The 22,585-nt window shown below is 48.3% G+C and overlaps 1 protein-coding gene across 5 annotated transcripts in view; it reads left to right on the top strand.

Annotated features, from left to right (window-relative positions):
• Positions 1 to 22,585, top strand: part of AIFM1 (apoptosis inducing factor mitochondria associated 1) — a 909,880-nt gene that overhangs the window by 434,860 nt on the left and 452,435 nt on the right. For all 5 annotated transcript variants that reach the window (XM_069613095.1, XM_069613094.1, XM_069613093.1 and 2 more), the window contains one exon: positions 6,484 to 6,568. In XM_069613095.1, the coding sequence (XP_069469196.1) occupies positions 6,484 to 6,568 (85 nt within the window). The remainder of the gene's footprint in view (positions 1 to 6,483; positions 6,569 to 22,585) is intronic.

The following is a 22,585-nucleotide window of genomic DNA, read 5'->3' as shown; positions in this document are numbered from 1 at the left end:
AGTCCTCAAATTCTCTAGTCATTTTGTCAGTCCATTCAAATGTACTTTTAAGTCCTCTGTCCTTCCCTGAGACTTTGTAACAGTGGCCTTGTGTAGACTGCGTAGTCTAGGATCCATGCCCTACAATAATTACATAAGCCCAAAAAACTGCTACATTTCCGTTTGAGTACTGGGCCTAGGGGTGGCGCGTACTGCCGCCACCCTATCTGGTAATGTTTTTTTCCCCATTGCAACAATGAGTTGTCCCAAATATAGTACCTCCTGTTGGCTGGATTATAGCTTGTTTTTATCTGCCTTGTACCGTTCGTGAGCCAGCAATTGCAATAATGCAACAGAATCCCTCCTGCACTGATGTTAATTTTCACTACATAACAACCAACCGATTGATCATCCACATACGGGATGATTGTGCTAAGCACCTGACTTCAGTGTAATCTGTACTGGGGTCACGTCTCTCAGTAACCTGTCATTATGTGGATTAATGGTCCCTAATTGTGCTGGCACATGTCCTCCTCAAAATGTAAAACCGACTGGGTCACCACTGCCATCGGGGGGCACTGTACCACCCTATACTGCACCATGATATCACAGGGGATGCAGATTTCCAAAATAATCTCCCCATTTTGCTTACTGTCCTCAAATAACTCCTCATGAGTCATTTTCTTCAATTGCATTGTCGGGTCTACACATAGGACTGTGCGCCACTTGCACCCGTCCGGGTCTGTTTCACCCAGGACTACTCTTTTGGCTGATACTACTAGTCCTTGTAATTCTAATGACAATATTGTCCCTGCCTCCATCTAGGGTGGCACCATGGGGTTGGAAAATGAAATCTGTAGGCACCTGCCAACATTTTGTCGCAATTGGAGGTACTGCTTCGACTAATACCTTAGTACCATACAACACACATCCCTGGAGCGGAACACACTACCCCTTGATCTGTAAATAATATAGTTCTATTTAGTTTACTGAGCAGAAACCTACCCAACAAGTTCCCTGGGGAACACTCTGAATATCACAAGGGAGCTCGTACTACCTCCCCTCCCACTTTTATATCCAGCTCCTCAGTGTATGGAACTGTAGAAATAGCCCCACAGAGTCCCTGCGTGTAAAGAGTTTTACCTGATGATGGAAAGTTCCCCTCCATGATGCATGATTTAGGTGCACCTGAATCTACCATAAATATAAATTTCCTGTTTCCTCTTCCACCAAGAGCTCCCCTTTAGGGTGTGCGGTTATCAATAGGATTGGACATGCGAGTGCTCTCTGTGGGCTATCCTAATCAGAATATTTGTGTCCCGGGAAATGAAAAAAGGGCTGCCCCCGCCATTGCAACTCCTTGAAATGGAGGCGCCTGTTCCCCCTGCCATCCTGTTAAACTGTGTTCCCTCACCCTGCTGTAGTTGCCCACGTTGCCCTTGCCTGTCAGTCCCATAAGGGAACTGATTTTTATCCCCTAGCCCAAATTGCTGTTGTCCCATTCCTTGAGGCCCTTGGGATCCCTGCCCTGGAGGTGATGGCCCATAATTAAATCCCATCCCAGGCCTGTTCCTGCATTCCTTTGCGAAATGCCCCATTTCCTGCAATACAAGCACTGATGTTCCCAATCCTCCCGAGGCCCTATCCTCCCAAAGCCTCCTGCTCTTGTTCCTCAAAATCCTCCTTTTCTCCTTGATGCTTTTTCATACTGCCACTGTGGGTTAGGGTACTGTCCCCCCACCCCATTGTGCCTGTCCTCCTTCACCCCATAGTGCGCAATTGTGGTATTCCCAATTTGTTGAGTGTCTCCGGTCTTTTCTCCCTGAGCCAGTGCCGTCACTGGTGCTTGGACGATAACCTTATTTAGTTTCTTTTCCACTAGTTTTGCCTCGTCCGTTTGCCGCTTATGGGCCCTCTCCCTGTCCCGCTCCTTGATTCCCTTACAATGGTGAACTATTATACTTTGTATATCTGCCCACCCTTTGGCTTCAATTATCACAATTTTATCTAGTGCCTTCTGGACTGCTTTTGGTAATCCCCCTCTTTACAATAACATTGAAAAATAGTACTGTCACAACTCTCCACATTTCCTGTAACTTAAGAATAAACCTAACTGGGTCCTCATCATCACCCATTGTGCACTACATTAAAGAATGTAAATCAGGGGTATCTGGGTACATCCTTCGTAGGGCATCCCATGCACTTGCCTTTTCCTCATCAAAGGATGCTTCATCATGTTCATTATCTGCAAGACTTATCCCAGAGTAACCATCCCTTGCTCATATGTCCCCAGACTGGTCCAAAACTATGGCGACAGTAAACTCAAATTCATAGATCCATTTACTAGCTCCGACTATAAGCTGGGGGAGAGCTTTAATCAAATTATTTTTGTTCATTTGGGGCCATAGTACATACTGCGTTATCCCTACTCCTTTATAAGAGGCATCTGCATATCTATTTTGATGTATACCCCTTTAATATTCTTCTGATCTTGAACTACCATGATTAAATATGGTCTCTTTCTTGCTCTGTCCCTCCTCACTGTCTCTTGTGGCAGGGACGGATTTCTCACCACCTCCTGTCCTTCTTGCCCTGCCTCTTCATTATTTCTACCACCTTGATCTTCCCCTCCATTATCCATTGCTCGTTCTACTTGTTATCCCAGGACAGTCCATACCCTCTGCCCATCCTCTTTTTCAACACAAACATTTCTTATTGCCCCTGGGTTGAACCTAAACAAAAAATCTCCTGACTTCCAATCCCCTTTTTTCTGCACTGGTACCGTTATTTCTAACTCTTTGTCTATGTCTACTTGTGGACCCTGTGGGTACACCGATGCTACAGGTATATCGGCGCTTGTGGATGGGTTATATGGAGGTGCAAAAGCACTCTCTCTACCACTAGAGGCTTATAGACTGGGTTTGTATACCCTACTCCAGGTTTAGGCGTTACAGGGTATATCCCATTGCATTGGATCTTTCACTTTCCTGATCGTCCATATCCTGAGTAATTCCCAGAGATCTAAAATCTTTTTTATTTTTTGGGACTTGTTTCCTTTATATTTTGCTGCTGCAAAGATGGACATTTTTTCTAGCATGTGTCTGTTATGGGAACACTGCTCTGGCCAAAAGTGGGACAATTCCCCCACCCACACCCCACATTTCTTTGTTTCTACTATCAATTGTTTGTTTGTTCTGTCACAATACAGTGGCAGAACCCATTGCATGTGTTTTATTGGGGTTTCTTCCCCCATAATTTTGCGTTGCGTGCGTCCCTAACACTTCACTTGGACCCTATTGCATGCTTCAGCTTTTTACACCAAAAATACAGATCAACCCACTTTTTTTTCCCCCCACCTCCTATACTTTTTCTACTTTGATTTCACACTTTTCCACTTTGATTTCACACATACACACCGTGACTCATCCACCTTCCTTCCCTTTTTACCACAAAAGACAGCACGAAAAAATATAAAAAAACAATTTACTAAAATCCAGGCCCATTCCTTATATCGAGCCACTACTGTTTTTCCTCATATCCTTTGTAATACCACCTTCTCAGCATTTTTTAATATGCTGAGGATCCCATTGCTTTTTTTGTCATAAAAGAGTAATGCGTGGTACTACCTTCTCAACCTATTATGGCTGAGGATCCCTTACTTCCCAGTCCTTATAAGCCAAGGTTCCCTTTTTCCATTATAAAAAGTAGGAAAACAAAAATGTGACAATTTCAATACATAACCTACCTCCTATCCAAACTACTCCTTAACACATCATCGAAAGTCCTATTCCATAATACATCGCCAAAACGTCCTATTCCATTGACCTCGTACATCATTCACATCACCATAGTATCATTCACATCACCATATCATTCATACATGTTCCCATGTTATCACTTGCAAGAGTATACTCGCGTGTGGGGGACCAGTCACTATAGATGCGCATGGCTGACTGGCCTGGGGCTTTGCAAAATACAGGGGTAAAAAACTAAGATCACATCGGAGTCACCACTGATATGTAGCCCAACCTATAGGGGTACCCCTTAATATTATATTGGAGTACCCCGAATCACACTCACACCAGATTAAAGTTCACCCCTCTAGGGAATTAAGGCCAAGAGTCATCTTGCAAGGAGAACAAATGTAATCTGTACAAAAAGAAGGAAGGTGGGGGGGCAAAGGACCCCCCCCCCCCCCCCCCCCCCCCACCTCTTTACCCCTCCGACCAGCATTCTGTTCTCCTTCCGTGGCCTTATATACTGTTCAACTTGATTACTGTATACTGGCATAGCTCATCCAAAACTGTTCTTCTTTCCTTACAAGGGACGCTGCAGTCTTCCTTGTTGCATGGCCAGTTTACAAACTACTTAGCAAACTTCTGCCCATGCAGGAATACATTGTAGCTCCTATTTAGCATCATTTTCTAGATTATAAACATTTATATGTAAGCATACCTTCCCGCTATACTCTCCACACTTCACTCAATATAGTCATATTTTATATGGTCGAGTAATTCTGCTTAAAAACCTTGTTTTTCCATAATGTTGTATGTCGTGCATTATGCATGTACCCACCTATTCTAAGTATACATGGGCTTTTGATGGAGAGGCTACAGCTGCTCAGCCACTTTGTGTGTTCTGCCAGAGCTAGCCGGCTCCACGCAATGCCTGTAGTCTATTTTTAGCACATGCTGCATTCTTTTTGGCACAGAGCTATTTACCGTGCTCTGAGAAAAACTAACTACAATTGAACAGTTTTACAAATCTATTCAACTAAATAGTTATTTGCACCTTATATTTAGATGCAAATCTGTTCCTTTTAGTGACTGGCCACGCCTGTCTGAGATTATTTTTGCATGAAAAAAGCTTTCTCCGTGGTCTAGTGCTTAGAGAAGTCTTGCTTAATTCTAAAGCTCTTGGAGGGTGCAGGAAGGCGCTAGCTCCTCCCCCACGCTATTCTCACGAGAAGATGAAGGCATTTGCTGGGGTCTTAAAATGCATATTGCCTACTATATTGTATGGCCTTGAGACCAAGAACATCGTCACTCCTATCGTTCTACATAGGTTAGAGGCAAAATACTGGAGAAGTGTGTTACATCTCCCTCAATGCGTACCTAGTCCTTGGTTAAGACACAAATTGGGTCTGACATCCTTGAGTGCGGAATATCATTGGAGGCTTTGTGCCTTGTTCCGCAAGTGTTTGACATTTGTAAGACCTGATAATATACTTACCACATTATCAATTTACATGCTGTCCTCTGAACACTCATTTGTTAAAACTTGGGTTTTGTATGTTTACAATATTTTGACTAGAGTTGATCTGACTTTGGAAGTTCTTATTGTCAATCCTACTCAAGCAAAAGAAAAAATCTTCAGATGGGATTGGATTAACACGAGAACTGAGTGTCTCTCGTACCTAGATTACCAAGTATTTGCCTACGAACACAAAAGGCTTAAAGTGTTGGCCTCCTACCTAAATCGGTCTCCATCACCACAAGTAAGAACAACTATCTTACGTCTTCGGTTCAATTTATTTCCCACGCGTGACGTTTTGGCTAGAAGAAGGTTGCTGCCATCGAATGAGAACTACTGTACCTTCTGTCGGAATATGGCTGTCAAAGAAACCCTTAAACATATTTTAGCCGAATGTCGGGCTGTAAATGATTAGAGAAGGAAATAATTTGAATCGCACATGTCCTATTTTAGTGCGATACCTCCTGACACTCGATGGTCGGTAATACTATCCACTAGCTCAACAAGTATTCATATTGCTATTCATAACTTTCTGGTAGCAATAAAATTGAAAGAGAATTAGGATTCGAATTATAAGAGTTTTTAAATTTGATGAACTAGCCTGAATGTTTAGAAAAAGTCACACTCGGGATGGGCCTTGTGTTTTAAAAATCTGTGTAGTTTAGGCAGAATCAATATAGGACATATTTTTGACTGAGCAACTAAAAGATTCTTTTTATGGAATTATTCTTGAGTGGTAACTATGAGTCATGATTATGTTTAATCACTAAATGGGTGGTATTTAAATTGTAATTTTTCTTTTGTATTTGGCTAAGTGTTGCATAATTTTTATCCCCTTCTTACTTTTATTTTTCCTAAGATTTTATGATTGTCTTGGTTTATATTGTAACCTTTTTATTCCACTTTTACTGTTGTACCTGATGTTTATAATGTATTTAAGATTTAAATGAATTTTGGTTAAATATTGAAAAAGTTGAGTTATTCAGTAACATTTTTTTAAAAATGCATATTTGCTCAGGTTCAGTCCAACACTTAAAATGCCAATAATTAAAAGCCAATCGCAAACCATTGGTAATGCACTGAAAGGACAAAAAAACTGGGATCATTCATCTGAGCTGCCATGTAGTTGCTGAAGAGTGGTTGTTTTAAAGAAAATGCAGTATAAATGGACAAACAAGATGCACACGATTGGTAGAAATGAGGGTTACAGAATTAGTAAGCATTGTACATGCTTTTTTCTTTCCCCTGTAGGTTGTGTACATGGATGTGCGAGAAAACAAAGTGAAACTTGATGATGGTTCTCAAATATCCTATGAAAAGTGTTTAATTGCAACAGGTAACTGTTTTCTTTTTACTGTTAGTTTGCGTCCCCTACATTGTTGGATGTTCAAGTAGTAATCATGTATGATGGTCAGCTACGATTTAGAAGTATTGTAGGCTTTTGTTGTGCTCTATTTGGCTAAGTAATGTCATTTGAAAACTACAATAGTCCTTTTTTGATGGTCACAGCTCACCCACTCACTCAGTCAAATCCTCATGTGATAGTCCGATGACTCCAAAGGTATCACTAAAGAAGCCTGCGCTCTGCAGAAGGTTTCTGACACGATGAGGCCAATTGCCCAGCACAGTGATGCTCTTTAAACAGCATTGGTGTCAGAGATTTTCTATTCAGTCTGCAGCTTCCTCTTTGTCAGAGCAGCATAGCGCTTCGAAGTTGGCCTTTGTTAGAGCATGCTGCTGATAGTATGGCACATGACATGACACAGCTGTGTACTTTGCTCTCGTCTAAGGAATTCCAAAGGGAAGCAGAGAAAATGCTGTATTCACCGAGCTTTGTCATGCCAATGGAATACGCCTTTTATATTCAACAGGTGTAACTATGTAGTTGTATGTTGCAGCGTTTTTTTTGCTCCTTTTTTTTTTCTTTTTTAAACCTGTATTTAAAATAGTTGTAGACGTTTCAGCTTAAGTCCAAATCACACACATGGAAAAATAGCACCATTACATAGTGTACATAGTGCATAGATTGAATCATTGCTGTATATCAGATTGTTGGATTTCCTCGTTTATTTGCATCAAATAGTTCCGAAAGGTGGCCCTAATGTCATTTGGCCTGCATCTGAGCACAACCAGCGCTGTATAGCCAGTTTCTCTCTCGTTAGCATAAGTTGGTTCCCTGAGCCATTTAGTTGTATTGGGGGGTTGTTTGGATTTCCAGTACTTCAGAATACATTTTTTAGCTATTATGCAGCCCAGGTTAAAAAGTATAACAGTCTTTGTGGCAATCTTCCTGATATCACCCAGTAAGTATTTAAGTGGGAAAAGTATAGGAGGTATCCCAGTAATATCGGACAAGACATCAGGCACCCTCTGCCAGAATCAAGTAACCAGGTGGCAACTCAATACATGTGGAGAGAGTGCGCAGCAGCCACACCACATTTCATACACTCACTGCTGACATTTGGTGCAAATCTTGTGATGCGTGCTGGAGTGTAATCCCCACATCCCTCTCCCATTTTGCTTTGGCCACCTTTTCAGATGTTTGACTAATCTGACCTGCTTTGTATAATCTAGACACCAGTCTCCTTGGATCCCCACAGTGTACTATCATTTCCAGTGGTTCACAAGTATTGGGTTCCTGGGCCAATGGGGGCCAGTGGCGACGAGCCACAGTCCTCATTCTGAAATATTGAAGTGACCTAATCGGGCTATCCCCAGCTAAGCTGTGAACTCCTCGTGAGTAACAAACGCCCCGTTAGTGAACAAGTCTTGTAAGGTCCTCACGCCCTCTGCATCCCACATATTCTTGATGTCTCTATCGTATGTCGGGGAAAGTCCCGGGCAATTCCACAATGGGACTGAGGTACAGTACGGGGCTGTCACGCCCAATCTCTTGAGGAGTCTAGATCAGGCTTTTACCGTTGTGCAGACTGGGTCGAAGGAGCATGAATCTTCATGTCATTCAGCCAGGATAATGGACTTTGTTGGTGTAGCACTGTATGATTAAGAGCATGGTGTATTGGGCCTTTGCTAATGGAATACCAGTGGCCTGCATATTGAGCTTGTAATGCAATAGAGTATAGCTCAAAGTCGGGTGCTGCAAGGCCCCTTGTTCGAATGGTACAGACATTCCTTCCCATTTCAATCGTGGTACCCCTGCCCTCATGTGTATTTAGTTGTCATCGAGTGAAGTTTTTCAAAGATTGCTCGCCCGGGCCACACTAGGATATTGGCAAAAAAAAGATAGTAATTTGGGAACCACTTTCATTTTAAGCAGTGAAAGCCTGCCATACAATGACATTGGGATTTTAGCCCATAGTTGTAGCTTAGTCGCCAGTGTGTCCAGGTATATTTCGTGGTTGTCAGCTATTGGGGATCGATGGGAGCGAGAGATCGATATGCCCAGGTACTTAAATGTATACAGGACCCACCTGAATCCCATCAAGTCTGTCAGGGCGAGGGTGGAATCGGTCAACAAACAATTCTGATTTTGCCTCATTTATTCGGTATCCAGAGTGGGGTGTGAATTTGCGGACTTCTTCCATCACTGGGGACATATTTTGTTCCGATTGCAAATGTGTGTCATCAGCATATAGGGAGATAACCTGTGGTGGTCCCACTATGTGAATCCCTCTCTGTCCATGCTTGTCCCACATTATTTGTGCTAGTGGTTCTATTGTTAATGCAAAGAGCAGTGGGAAAAGCGGAAAGCCCAGTCTTGTCCCTCTTCCCATGTAGAAGGTCGATTATAGCATGCCGTTGGTGCGAACTCTGGCCTATGGTTTAACATACATTAACTGTACGTACTCTATATAATCTTCAAGTGCCATCCAGTGTAGGAATGCAAAGAGAAATTTCCAGGAAACGTAGTCGGAAGCCTTCGCTGCGTAGAGTAAGGCTGCGACTGCCCTAGCCTTGGGATTTATTGGGGACATAATGCAGAAAAGCCTACGCAGATTGACTGCTCGCATCCGGATTGATCTGGATGCACCAGGGTCACCACATGTGGCAAGAGATGGGTGGACAGAATGTGGGTGTATATTTTTGTATCAGCGTTGATTAGTGATAGCGGTCTGCATGTGGCCATTTCGGCCTCTGGTCTATTTGGCATTAATAATACCGTAATCACAGCCTCGGATAGTGTAGGTGGTAGTTGGCCGGCCTGCAGGGAATCCTTCCAGACCTTTAACAGTCTGGGTGCCAATATCTACAGAAGTTCTTCATATAATTCAATTCCTATCCCATCGGGGCTGGGAGCATTACCGGATGAGAGGGTCTGGCATGGATTCACATGCTCATGAATATTCCCCGTCGTCAGGCTGGGAATCCTCTGTAAAGAAAAAACCAGTATCAGTTTCGTTTCTGATCTGTCTTTCGTAGTAGTAACCAATCACTGGTCTCTGCGTCATACTGACCACAGCCAATGACTGCCCTCTACCTAAGCCCCGCCTCTGGCAGCCATCTTCAGATTTTTACCGCACGTTCATGTGTTGGGATCCTCGTGCTATTGCTCTCGAGCGTTAGTGCTTTTTTTTCTCCACGTTTTTTCTCAAAAACTTCGTTTTTTTCGGTCAAAAGAGCCTCAAGCTCCACCGACTCTCCATCCGATCAACGGGGACCCGTGTCGGATTGTTCTACGCCCCTCAAGGGTGAAGATTCGTCGAGCTACGCTTTTGGAGGACTCCAGAAGTTTCTCAGGCCCATCTCGGTCATGGCCCAGGAGAAGGGAAGCTCGACGCCTGGAAAGCTGTTCAGGGTCTGCCCTGGATGCCAGCTGCAGAATGTCTTTAAGGAAGACGAACACTCCTTTTGTCTTTACTGCCTACATGAAGACAAGACGCACGTGGAGAAGGACTGTGCGTTTTGCGGCAACATGTCGGAGCGGACCATGAAGGACCGCCATCAACGTCTCGCCAACTGGCTGGAAGGGAAGAGCCCGTCCGGCGAGAAGAAGAAGAAATCCGAGCGGTCTTCTAAGACCTTTGAGGACGCCCCGGCGACGGGGGTCCAACATAAGGCCAAGCACCGCGAGTCCGCTGGCACCGGGAGCGCCGAACAGTCGGGCTCTACGGGCACCAGGCAGGGCGCACCCTCCCCGGCACCATCAACCACGAGCCAACGCTCTGGGTCGGGTAAGAGGAAGGCAGAGCACCCGGCGAAGCTCCTGGAGAGACCCCGGTCGAGCTCGAAGGCGGAGGGGGAGCGAGGCAGTGTCTCCCCCCCCCCCCCCCCCTCAAGGAGAAGGCGGTGAGCGCACCAAGGGTGGTGAAAGCCTTAATCCATCCGGCCAAGGCCTCTATCGAGACAGTCGCGGCGGCCCTGGCTACGCCTGTGGAGGCTACGCCGGTGGTGGCGACCTCGGGGCTCAGAGTCTCCCTGCCACCGCGGAGGGAGTCCTCTTTTATGCCCATCGACAGGACCCCCGTGAAACCTCCGACGGAGAAGAAAAAGGGGGGGCAGGAGGTCACCGTGGATTCGGCCTCAACCTCTGAGGAAGAACTGATCGAGGTCTTAAGCCACGGCGTTGGCGTGGAAGAAGACCAGCCCGTCGGGAGGGATCCCGACGCAGGAGACGACGACATCGTCGAGGGTACCGACGGGGCCCCTGACCGCCCGTCGGATTCCCCTCTGCCAGTGCCGCAAGACAACTCGGCGGCCATTTTATTGGCTATACAGTCCTTATGCTCAGAGATAAGGACGAGACTGCCGTTACCAGTGGAGGAACCACTCCCGTCGGGGGACCCGGAACCAGGCCCTTCGGGCAGCCCCCCTCCTAAGAAAAGAAGGATTCACCCTCCACCTCCTTTTCAGCCGTCGCGCCCCGTTCAGCCCTCTTCCCCGTCCACCACTCGAGGGGATGATACGGGGACTGACACGGCCGCAACGGGTACGGACGACGAGGTGTACGACGAGGACCTGCCGTCGTCTCCTCCCACCCGGGCTTCCCCGCCCGACGAGATTGGATCTTTTCACTCCATGATCGCCAGGGCATCCGAGCTCTTCCAGCTCTGCCCTGAGGAGAAGAAAAAGGAAGGTTTCCTTTATCAGCGGCGCGAGGCCAAGAGGAAGACGGTCCTCGCGGTACCTCTACTGGACGATATTTGGGATGAGGGCCTCACCCTCCTCAAGAACCCATCCACGACGCCGGCTAGAAGAGACCGGTACGAGAAGAAGTACCGGGTCCCGGACGCGGCCCCCTTGTGCCTCCGGGCGCAGCCTACCCCGGACTCCGTCGTCTCCGCGGCGGCCAGGAAGAAAGCGGGGGGGGGGGGTCGCGGCCTCCACGTCGACTTCCCCGCCGGACGGCGAGGGAAAGAAATTGGACACGATGGGGCGCAGGGTCATCTCGTCTGCAGCGACGACGATTAAGGTGGCTAACGCCTTGGCTATCGTAGCCCGGTACGACAGGGAGCTGTGGAACAAGCTGGCTCCCCTGCTGGACTTCCTACCGGACGACAAGAGGGCGGATGCCCTGGAGATCTTGCAGGAAGGTGAGGTGGCGTCGGACCACGCCATCACTATTGCGACGGACATCGCCGACACTGGATTTCGCCAGCTGGGCAACGGCGTGTGCCTTAGGCGGCGTGGATGGCTCAAGGCTACTGACTTCCGTCAAGACGTACAGACCAGAGTCCTGGACATGCCGTTCGATGGGAACAACCTGTTTGGGAAAACAGTGGACGATTCCCTTCAAGCCATTAAAGCGGACACGGAGACAGCCCGGGCTCTCGGGGTTCTCCAGCAACGGCGGCCGCCCTTTCGGAGCGGCGGAGGCAAGGGCGCCTCCAAAGGTTCCGGCGGCGGATTTTCCACCTACCGTCAAGCGGCCCGTTCGTCGTCTCAGGAAGCTTACAGGGGACGAGGCAAGTCAGGCGGACCCCGCCGTCGTCGCTAAGGAGGTCAAGGCGGCAAAGCCTCGTCTAAGCAGGATTGAACCGGCCGTGGGGTCGGGCCCCCACCGAAGCACCCCGGTGGGAGGCCGGCTGGCGAGCTTCGTCAGCGTGTGGGAGTCCATCTCCACTGACCGTTGGGTGCTGGACGCCCTAGCCCAGGGCCACGGGCTCGAGTTTCAAAGAAGGTGCCCGCGCGTCCCCCCTGTGGCCAGGAAAGAGCTTCACCTCCCTCAGCTTCTCCGGGAGGTAAGGGCGATGCTAAGGAAGGGCGCCATCAAACTCGTCCCAAGGAGGCTTCGGGGCTCCGGAGTTTACTCAAGATACTTCCTCGTGAAGAAGACGACGGGAGGATGGCGCCCCATCCTAGACCTACGACGGCTGAACAAGTTCATCAAGGCTCAGAAGTTCCGGATGGTCACCCTCCAGCACGTCCTGGGTCAGCTGGAGGAGGACGACTTCCTGTCGTCGTTCGATTTGGAGGGTGCCTACTTCCATATTCCCATCCTAAAGGGGCACCGAAAATTCCTCAGGTTCGTGGTCCAAGGGCGTCACTACCAGTTCATAGCCCTTCCCTTCGGTCTACGGTCGGCACCCAGGGTATTCACCAAGTGCCTTGCACCAGTGGCGGCGCAGCTGCGCCGAGAGGGGATCCACGTCTACCCCTACCTGGACGACTGGCTCATCCGAGCCAAGACGAGGGAGCTCGCCGTGGAGCACACGGCAAGGACCGTCCAACTTCTCACGGACCTGGGATTCTCCGTGAACTACGCTAAGTCCCACCTGGTACCCGCGCAAAACGCACTGTTTCTGGGAGCGGAGCTCGACACAGTGTCCCTTCTGGCCTCCCCGTCGGAGGAAAGGACCAGGTCTATCCTGGGCAAGGTACAGCGGATGTTGGTTTCCGACGCGGCCAAGGTGAGGTCCATCAAGTCCCTCCTCGGAATGATGTCGTCTTGCATCTACCTCATTCCCATGTGCAGGCTCCGGATGCGCCTGTTGCAGGAGTTCCTGGACGCGCGCTGGATCCAAACGACGGGCGGCTTCGAGGAGAGGATCACACTCGACGAGAGTTTCCGCCGAGCGATCCGGTGGTGGGGCACCCGCGCGCATCTGACGACGGGCATGGACTTCCAGACCCCAGACCACCAGGAGACAGTGACCACGGATGCCTCCCTGGAAGGGTGGGGAGCGCACACCGAAAATCTGCACGCGAGAGGCCTTTGGCTCCCGACGGAGAAGTCCCTCCATATCAACGTCCTGGAGCTCCGTGCAGTGTTCTGGGCCCTCGGGTCCTTCCTTCCGTCCCTCAAGGGCAAGGTGGTGAGGATCTTCACCGACAACACCACCACCATGTTTTACATCAGGAAACAGGGCGGTACCAGGTCCCCAGCACTGTCCAAGGAGGCGCAGGACCTGTGGCATTGGGCCGTCGCCCAAAGGATGTTTCTGGTGCCGTTTCATCTGGCAGGGATAAAAAACACCATCGCCGACTCACTCAGCCGGGAGCTGCGCTCGTGCCACGAGTGGGAACTACGGCAGGATCTAGTGGATCGCCTCTTCCGACGGTGCGGCACACCCCAGATCGACCTGTTCGCAGCGGCGACGAACTCCAAGTGCCGGAGGTTCGCCAGCAGGTTTCCCCAGCCGAGGAGCATGGGCGATGCTTTCTCGTTCCCCTGGGCGGGCCTGTTCCTATACGCGTTCCCTCCATTGCCACTACTGATCCGGCTCATCAACCAGCTCAAGAGGTCACGGTGCAGGATGATCCTCGTCGCACCTGCGTGGCCGAGTCAGATACGGTTCCCGGACCTTCTGGACTTGTCAGCGTCCCCGTCAATCAAGCTGCCAGTGGACGCGGATCTGCTCTCCAGGGAAGGAGGCGGCATCCTCCACCACGACCCGAAGTCGCTGAACCTGCAGGCCTGGCTCCTGCAGCGCTAGAGTTTGGAGGATACGACATACCGGCCGACTGCAGAGAGGTTCTTGCAAAGGCCAGGGCGTCCTCGACTCTTAAATGCTACGGACACAAATGGAAGAGGTTCTCTGTCTTGTGCCACGCACAGAAGATTAACCCTCTACGGATTACGGCTCCCCAGGTACTGCCGTACCTGTTGACGCTGGCAAAAGCTGGACTGGCACACGCGTCCATCAAGATTCATCTTGCTGCGATCTCCCGATACACTAGAACCACGGGGCGGACGTCCTTGTGGTCTCATCGTCTGGTGAAAGAGTTCATGGAGGGACTGTTCAGATCGTTCCCGCCGGTGAAGGCTCCGGCGTGGGAGCTCAACGTGGTGTTGACCAAGCTCATGGGACCTCCGTTCGAGCCTCTGCACTCGACCCCGTTGAAGTTCCTGTCGTGGAAAACAGCGTTTCTTGTGGCCATCACCTCCGCACGACGGGTGGGAGAGATCCAGGCCCTTTCCTGCAAGGCCCCGTACTTGACTTTTCACGACACGAGGGTGGTGCTCAGGACGCACCCCTCCTTCATGCCCAAGGTGCCGTCGGACTTCCATCTCAACGAACCCTTGGTGTTGCCTGTGTTTTTCCCGTCGCCTTCGTCGCCGGCTGAGAGGACTTTGCACTCGCTGGATGTGGCTAGAGCGCTGAAGTTCTACGTGGATCGCACAAAGTGTTTTCGGAAGACGTCACAACACTTTGTGAACTTTGGACCTGTCAATCAGGGGAAGGCTCTCCCGAAGGCTTCCATTTCCAGATGCCTCTCTGGCTGTATCATGTACTGTCACCGGTTGGCAAACCGACCGCTGCCTGGCCGTCCGAGAGCACATTCCACCAGAGCGATCGCAGCTACCACGGCGTTCCTATCTGGTGTGCCCCTGCTGGACATTTGCAGGGCTGCTACGTGGAGGTCGACGCACACCTTCACGAAATTCTACTGCGTCGATCGGGATTCCAGGGAGGAGTCCAGGGTCGGCCAAGCAGTGCTGCGCAACCTGTTCGCCTGAGGTGAGCCTGGTGAGGAGGTAAGATTGCTTAATGTTGAGTTTGATGTGATGCTTAATGTTGAGCCTTTGCCACCTCCCGTGGTTGTGCATGTGGGTACTGCTATGTATTCTTTATACATAAGCATGTGAATCCATGCCAGACCCCATGCTGGAGAAGGAACAAGTTACTTACCTGTAACTGTTGTTCTCCAGCATGGGTCTGGCATGGATTCACATGCGAACCCTCCCGCCTACCCCTCTGCGGCTCTTCACTTGGTCATACTGCCACTTCACGTGCTTCCAAATCTGAAGATGGCTGCCAGAGGTGGGGCTTAGGTAGAGGGCAGTCATTGGCTGTGGTCAGTATGACGCAGAGACCAGTGATTGGTTACTACTACGAAAGACAGATCGGAAACGAAACTGATACTGGTTTTTTCTTTACCGAGGATTCCCAGCCTGACGACGGGGAATATTCATGAGCATGTGAATCCATGCCAGACCCATGCTGGAGAACAACAGTTACAGGTAAGTAACTTGTTCCTCCTATCCCATCGGGGCTGGGAGCATTACCGGATGAGAGGGCCATAATAACTCCATATTTTCTTCCAGCATGATTGGGTGGTGTTCGGCAAGATTGTATACAGTACCCTCTGGGTGCACTATAATAACCATGACCACCTGGCAATAGGAACCCAAACTTTGGTATAAGCTTGTACTACACAGGTTGGTAGCATGTTGAGCAGCCAGGCTTATCTCAAGAGGGGTCAATGTGAGCGGTAGGGGAGTTAGAGATGCACAGTGACTAGTATTCAAATAAACACTTACACACAAGGTTTCTTGAATAAATAATTATTCATTTATCAGTCAGTTAGAATAAGCCTTCTTCAGAAGGGAGCAATATCAAAGCAACCCACAAATACACTCCAAAACTACACACTCTAGTTTCTAAATCAGTAAAGACCCTTTTGGACTGGCCCACAGTCACTACCTACACCCTCAAGTGAGTTCAATAGTTAGGGTGCTGGAGACATTACTATCTCACTGTTTGCATTAAGAATCCTCTTGGAACTTGGTCAAAGGTAAAGGTTATTATAACAAACAAAAGATCACAAATATTCTTAAGCAGGCAAATACTTTTGGATCCCCTAAGCAGAGTCATTCAGTAACGGGCTAAGCCAAAGTCAATGGGCAAAAGTCTTATATGGGCTGAAGCACTTCTGGTAGGTAAGTAGAAAAGTCTTTGCACACTGTTTTAGAAGTCTTTGAAGAAAAGAAGAATCGATGTAGGGCCACAAGCTGATTAGGCTTGTGAGTAGTAGAAGGTGCAAGCAACTCTACAGCAAGAGGTAAGTTCTCTCAGACTTTACAGTACCTTTGTATTGAAGAAAAATTGCAGCAGATGACTCCTGTTCCTGTGCAGCTCTGCAGATATCACTGTTCCTGGGCCTCAGTCGTGGGGACGAAAGGGAGGACTTCTGGGGACTCTGGGACGATCACCGCTCGCAACTGGCAATCTTTCCAACAAGTGGCACTTCGATGTTTCAGCTCCTCACGACTCCCGCAATAGCAACACCACGGTTTCTGGCTTTCGAGATGGACTTTACTTGCTTCTGGGGTCCCGCACTCTGTTGAGGGGGTTCAGGCTTGGTCAGTCCTGCCTCCTGGGAGTCCGGAGGATCTTCCTGGAGCCAACTTAAAAGCAAAGCACACAATCTGGTGTTTCGGTTTCCAGCAGCAACTCTGTGGAAATGCAACCAGCTCCGAGAGAATGTCCAGGTGGCTTACTTTGGAGTTGATTGGTCCCACCAACTCAATAGGAGAAGTGGGGCTTCTCTAGTCGAGTTTCAGCACAGCAGCCGGGCTTCACTGGGCAAGCCAACGGTCCAGGAGTTGCAGCAGGCGTCCGCTTCAATTTCTTCTTCGGTTCCTTCATCCATTATTCGACTCTGCCTTCCAAGCCAAAAGCCTCGCCTTTTATTCAGTTCTCTCGTATTCATTCCAGCCTAGCTGTCAATCACACAGCAGGGTGGCTGTCCTTGCCGGACAGCCAGCCGGCCAATCATCTTTGGGTGCATTCTTGTAAGCAAGGGGATTAAGCACAGGGAGTTTCGGGCACCTCCCTTACTTCCTGCCCCTGCCAGATATATTGGAGCCAGAGGCGGGCTTCACTTGTGAATCCCGCCAAAGACGAAACGTACAAAGGGACCAAACCTGGTTTGGCGCGCAGAGAATCTCAAGAAGGAACTCCCCAACAAGAAATGGCGAAAAACGATGACCAGGAACATTTTGACGAAATGGGTGCCTTATTGTGGCTGAGAATGCAGCCCGTAGTAAAAACACACAATGGTAGTAAAAGGTAAACCACTGCCACCAGCCATTAATTATAGAAACGGTAACATAAAAATGTTACATGAGAAACTAGATAAAGGGGATACTAAGTAACCCCTCCAGCACCACCCTATTGTAAGATAATGTGTGCTGGTTCTAGAAAGTTACATAATTTAAGTAAAGTCAATTTCACTTTACTGCTCTTGGAAACACTAGTTTCACCAAGAGAAGGTATTTAAAACCTTTGGGACATCTAAGGCTTGCCTTCAGTACAGTGACACAATGTAAATATGATGCCTATGGAGTTTTGTCAAACTCCATAGTCAAAAGAAACAGAGAATAAATAACATTAAAATTACATGAGATATAGTCCTAAAGTCAAGCAAAAGGGCTTGGGGTCTCCAAGGTGGAAGGGAATTAACAAATTGCGGATAATTATCCCTAACACTAGTTCTCATCGTGACTTTGAGGAGGGGAGTGTTGTAATGCAGGGTGTCTATGGGAGCGCAGCATCCAGCCATGTAATTTGTCTGTTTAGTGTAGCCGGGCAGTGGCAGGTGGAGTATAGTCTAAGTATGCGCCTGTCTTCCAGGAAATATTCAGGGCTCTATTGCGGTGTGTAGTGGGATCGAATACTTAAGGTAGTCCCAAGTGACAGGCAGACCAGGTATTCCATGTTCACACAGCACCCAGGCGTCAATGTGTCAAACAGATTTGCCCAATTGTCCATTTGCATCGGGATGTAGTCTGGTTTCCAACCCCGAGCAGTTGGCGAAATGGTGAGATATCAGCATGTGGTTCCAGTGGGAGGCCGAGATTGTGATCCGGGTGTCCTCCCACACAGGAGAAATTCTTTTGTATTAACACACGTTGGTAAGCTGTGGTGGGGTGCAATTCTGCATTTGAGCACTGTTCCTTGATGACAGGTCACTTTGCATGCAAGTTCGCTGGTTACTGATGGCGCTTATCAACGTGGTGCAGGTATTGGCAGCGATTGCGGTGAGGGAGTTCCATTGACGGTTATTAGCACCCAGCGGGTTCTGTAGGCTCCCCGGGCACTCTGCTTTGCGTGGGGAGATCTGGACACAGCCCTCAATACGCTCTGGGTAGGCGGGTTCTGTGATCATTTTGGAGCGCGTACTAATATTGGTGAGCCGCTATTGAATAAAAATGTGTTCAGTGCCATCTTACCGTCGGCGCTGCGTAACGCTGCCACTCGGGTCTCTCACACCGGGACCCCAGCCGCCTCACTTCTGGTCTGCGCTCGGTTCACACCGGGCGATTCCAAACGATTTTCAGATCGCAGGCTCAGCGGTTCATCAGACATGGAACAAGCCCTTCAGCAAGCACTTTGGTGGTGTATAGCAGGATTTATTTCGTTCCAGGATTTCTACTGAGCTGGAGCGCTTTCTCAAGCGGCCATCTTCCAGGCTGCTCAGCCGCGCCACCATATGTTACAGCATTTTAATAGAAGCAATCAAGACCAAGGTGTGTATAGCACTGCAAAGAAGCTTTAGGAAAGAACTGTCACTACTGATAACTTTGAATTGTTCAATTAAGATAGGTTTTGTACTGAAAGAAGGTTGCTGAAAAAATATTGGCGCTTAGGGAGAACTGTCATCTTCAACAAGGATAGCATGCCATAGAGGAAGATGGGCAGTTTAGCCCAGATCGTAAGTTTAGACTCTAGATGTTCTATATATTCAGCATAATTATGTGCATATAAAGTACGCTGTTGTCTTGGGACCCTGATGCCCAAGTATTTAAACCGGGAATCCACTAGGCGAAACCCTTGCAGGTCAGACACAGGAAGCATAGCATCAGTGAGGGAAAGCCTCTGATTTCGCTTTATTGACGTTATTGCCTGAGTGCTTGGAGAACATATGCACTTTGTCCATCAAAGGACCAAGATTTACCTTTGGGTCTCGAATGTATAATAAGGTGTCATCAGCATACAGAGATGACCTGTGGGATCTCTGACATACGTATCGCTGTGTGACCATGCTTAGCTCTGATAATTGCAGAGAGTGGCTCTATTGTCAGTACAAACAGTAAGGGGGATAGAGGACACCCCTGTTGCAACCCTCTATGTAAACCCAAACTGGATTTCAACGGGGAATTGGTCCGCACTCTGGCCGTGGGACGGGAATGGAGTAGTTGGACACAACCGAGAAAGTAAGCCCTGAATATATATTGCTGCAGGATCCTCATCAGGTATCTGCATGACACCGAATCAAAGACTTTCTTGGCATCTAGGGATGCCGCCAAAGCCTTAGCCTGTGTGCCAATTTGAGCTATGATATCGAAAAGCTTAGAGATTTTGCGCTTTGGATCTAGCTAGGATAAATCATGAGTTGTCCAGGTGAAGTAGGCCAGCCATATAAGGAAGAAGTTTGGATTTTTGCAAAGATCTTCGCATCCGTATTTATCAATGATAACCGATATGATATGAAGTGACATCATTTGGCGCCCTACCAGGTTTCACAAGGACAGTTGTCGCTTTGCGCATGAAAGGTGGGGGAGGGACCCAGCAGCAAGAGACTCCTCCCATACTTGTAACAGATGTGGAGATAATATTGTCCTGTATTCTTTATACAATTCTATTCCCAGTCCGTCTGTGGATGTCTCCTCAGATGTGATGGGGGCATCGAATACCAGATTTGCTTCTTCTGGCAGCACCCGGAGATCTATGCCCTCCAGATACTATGCGAGTTCTACCTCTGAGCTAACATCTCTTAGAGTATAGTGATGCGTAGTATGCTTAAAATTCGTAATTAATTTCGTCCTCAGCAGTCAGGGTATCCCCAAATGTCATTGTGATCCCAGTAATGACACTGGGGGAAGGGGGTGTTCGAGCTAGTTTCACTTCCCTAGTGAGAGCCCTTCCTGGTCCTTGCCATACCTAAGAGCAAGTACTGGTTTGATGATATATACTTCCCTGTCTGACAATTCTTGCAATTTCAGTAGGTTGCCCTTGATTAAGCCCAGCAATGCTTGATCATTTGTCATGCGATTTGTTATCGAGAGGCCTAATCAGCTTCTCAAGCTTGTGAAGTTACGACCTGAGTGACTTAAGAGATCTGTAGACAATGATAGCAGTTAACCCCGCATGAACACTTTTACCATTTCCCAAACAGTAGACTGAAGTGTCACCAAACCTACTTTGTTATTAAAGAACTCTTCAATTTTGATGTAAAGTGCTTCTGTGAGATTGGGATCCTGCAGCATTGTAGGTGACCTATGCCAGAGGAGACAAGGTCTGCGTGAATGTGTAATGACCAGAGACCACACAATGGGTGAGTGGTCAGAGAATGTACGCGAAAGGTGTGAGCACCTTAGTATCCTCCCGATCCACTTTGTGGATAGAAGCCAGTAATTGATCCGAGACATGGAATCATTGACATTAGAATATGTACCCTTCCTCACTGCGTGGTGTAAACTCGGCCAGACATCTGATAGGTGCAGCTGCAACATTATCTGCAAAAGGGTTTGTGCTGCTAATGTTAGAGACTGGAGGGTATTGGAGTGTTAGGGAGAATTCTCAAAATTGTGCTAATTCCCTCCACCTTGGAGAACCCCAGCAACTTTGCTGGATTTTGAGGACTTGATTTTTTTTTTAACCTGGAGGGAATTAGACCCTTTTTCCCACTCTCTCATGTATTTCTAATGTGAATTTTTACCTCTGTTTCTTTTGGTTAGGGGATCTGACAAACTCCATGGGCATCATCTTTTACATTGTCACACAGCACCTTCAGTGCAGTGACACAGGGATGTCTTTTAGATTTCCCAAGGTTTAAATACCTTCTCTGGGATAAACTACTGTTTCCCAGAACAGTAAAGTGAAATTGACTTTACTTAGCAGTGTACTTGCTAGACCCAGCACAATCTTATCTTACAATAGAGTGCTGGAGGGGTACTTAGTATCCCCTGTGTCTAACTGCTCACGTAACATTTTTTATGTTACCTTTTTCTCACAGAATGGCGGCAGTTTTGTTCCGAACTACCATGGTTTGCATTTACCATGGCTGTTCGCAGTAACGCTAACCGGGGGAGCCATCTTTTTCAAAATGGCGCAGAGCCATCTTTGACAAAATGGTCCCTGGCCTTTGTTTTTCACCATATCTTTATGGAAAGGTCCTTCTAGAGAGTATCTCTGCGTGCCAAACCAGGTTTGGTCTCTGTTAATTTTGCCTTTGGCGGGATTCAGGAGTGAAATCCGCAGGGGTAGGCAGGAAGTGAGCGAGGTGCCCGAAACTCCCTGTGCATTTGGGTCTCCTTGAGACCCAAATGCACTCTGTGGCGATTGGCTGGCAGAATGTCCGGCAAGGACAGCCACCCTGCTCAGTGAGTGACGGCTAGGCTGGAATGAATGGGAGAGAACTGAATAAAAGGCAAGTTTTTTGGCTTGGAAGGCAGAGTCGACCACTGGACGAAGGAACCAAAGAGGTTGAAGAGGACGTCTGCTGCAACTCCTGGACCGCTTGTTTGCCTGGTGAAGCCCTGCTGCAGTGCCAACTTGCCAAGTTTGCATCGACAGAAGCCCCTGCAAGGACTTCTCCCTTTGAGTCAGTGGGACCAATCATCTCTAAAGTAATCCACCTGGACACCCATCTCGGAGCTGGTTGAATTTCCTCAGAGTTGCTGCAGGAAACCGTATAGCTAGGGAGAGAGACACCAGATTGTGTGCTTTACTTTTAAGCTTGCCTAAAGCTTTTGGAAGATCCTCCGGTCTCCCATAAAGCAGGACTGACCAAGCCTGAGCCCCCTCAGCAGAGTGTGGGACCTCAGAAGCAAAGGCAGTCTGCCTTGAGAGCCAGGAACCGCATTGTTGCTATTTGCAGTAGCTGAAATGCGGAACAGCCACTGAAAGTGAAGTTTTCCATTGCGGTTTTTGGCAGTCCCATTGCATTGCAGGAGTCCCCTGATGTCCTCTCTCTTGACCCCATGACTGAGGGCCAGGAACAGTGAGACCTGCAGAGGAACAGAAGTCATCAGCTGCATCTTTTCTTCTTTACCAAGGTACTGTAAAACAAGTCTAAGAGAACTTGCCTCTTACTGTAGAAGTGCTTGTAACTTCCACAACTCACAAGTCTAATCGGCGTGTGGCCCTACATTTCATTCCTCTTCATCAAAGACTCCTAAGAACTTTTGCAAAGACTTTTCCATTTACTTTTCAGAAGTGCTTTA

The sequence above is a fragment of the Ambystoma mexicanum genome, chromosome 5p, assembly GCF_040938575.1.
Source record: "Ambystoma mexicanum isolate Mex_15411 chromosome 5p, UKY_AmexF1_1, whole genome shotgun sequence".
Lineage (NCBI taxonomy): Eukaryota > Metazoa > Chordata > Amphibia > Caudata > Ambystomatidae > Ambystoma > Ambystoma mexicanum.
This window is presented reverse-complemented; position numbering and strand designations above follow the sequence as displayed.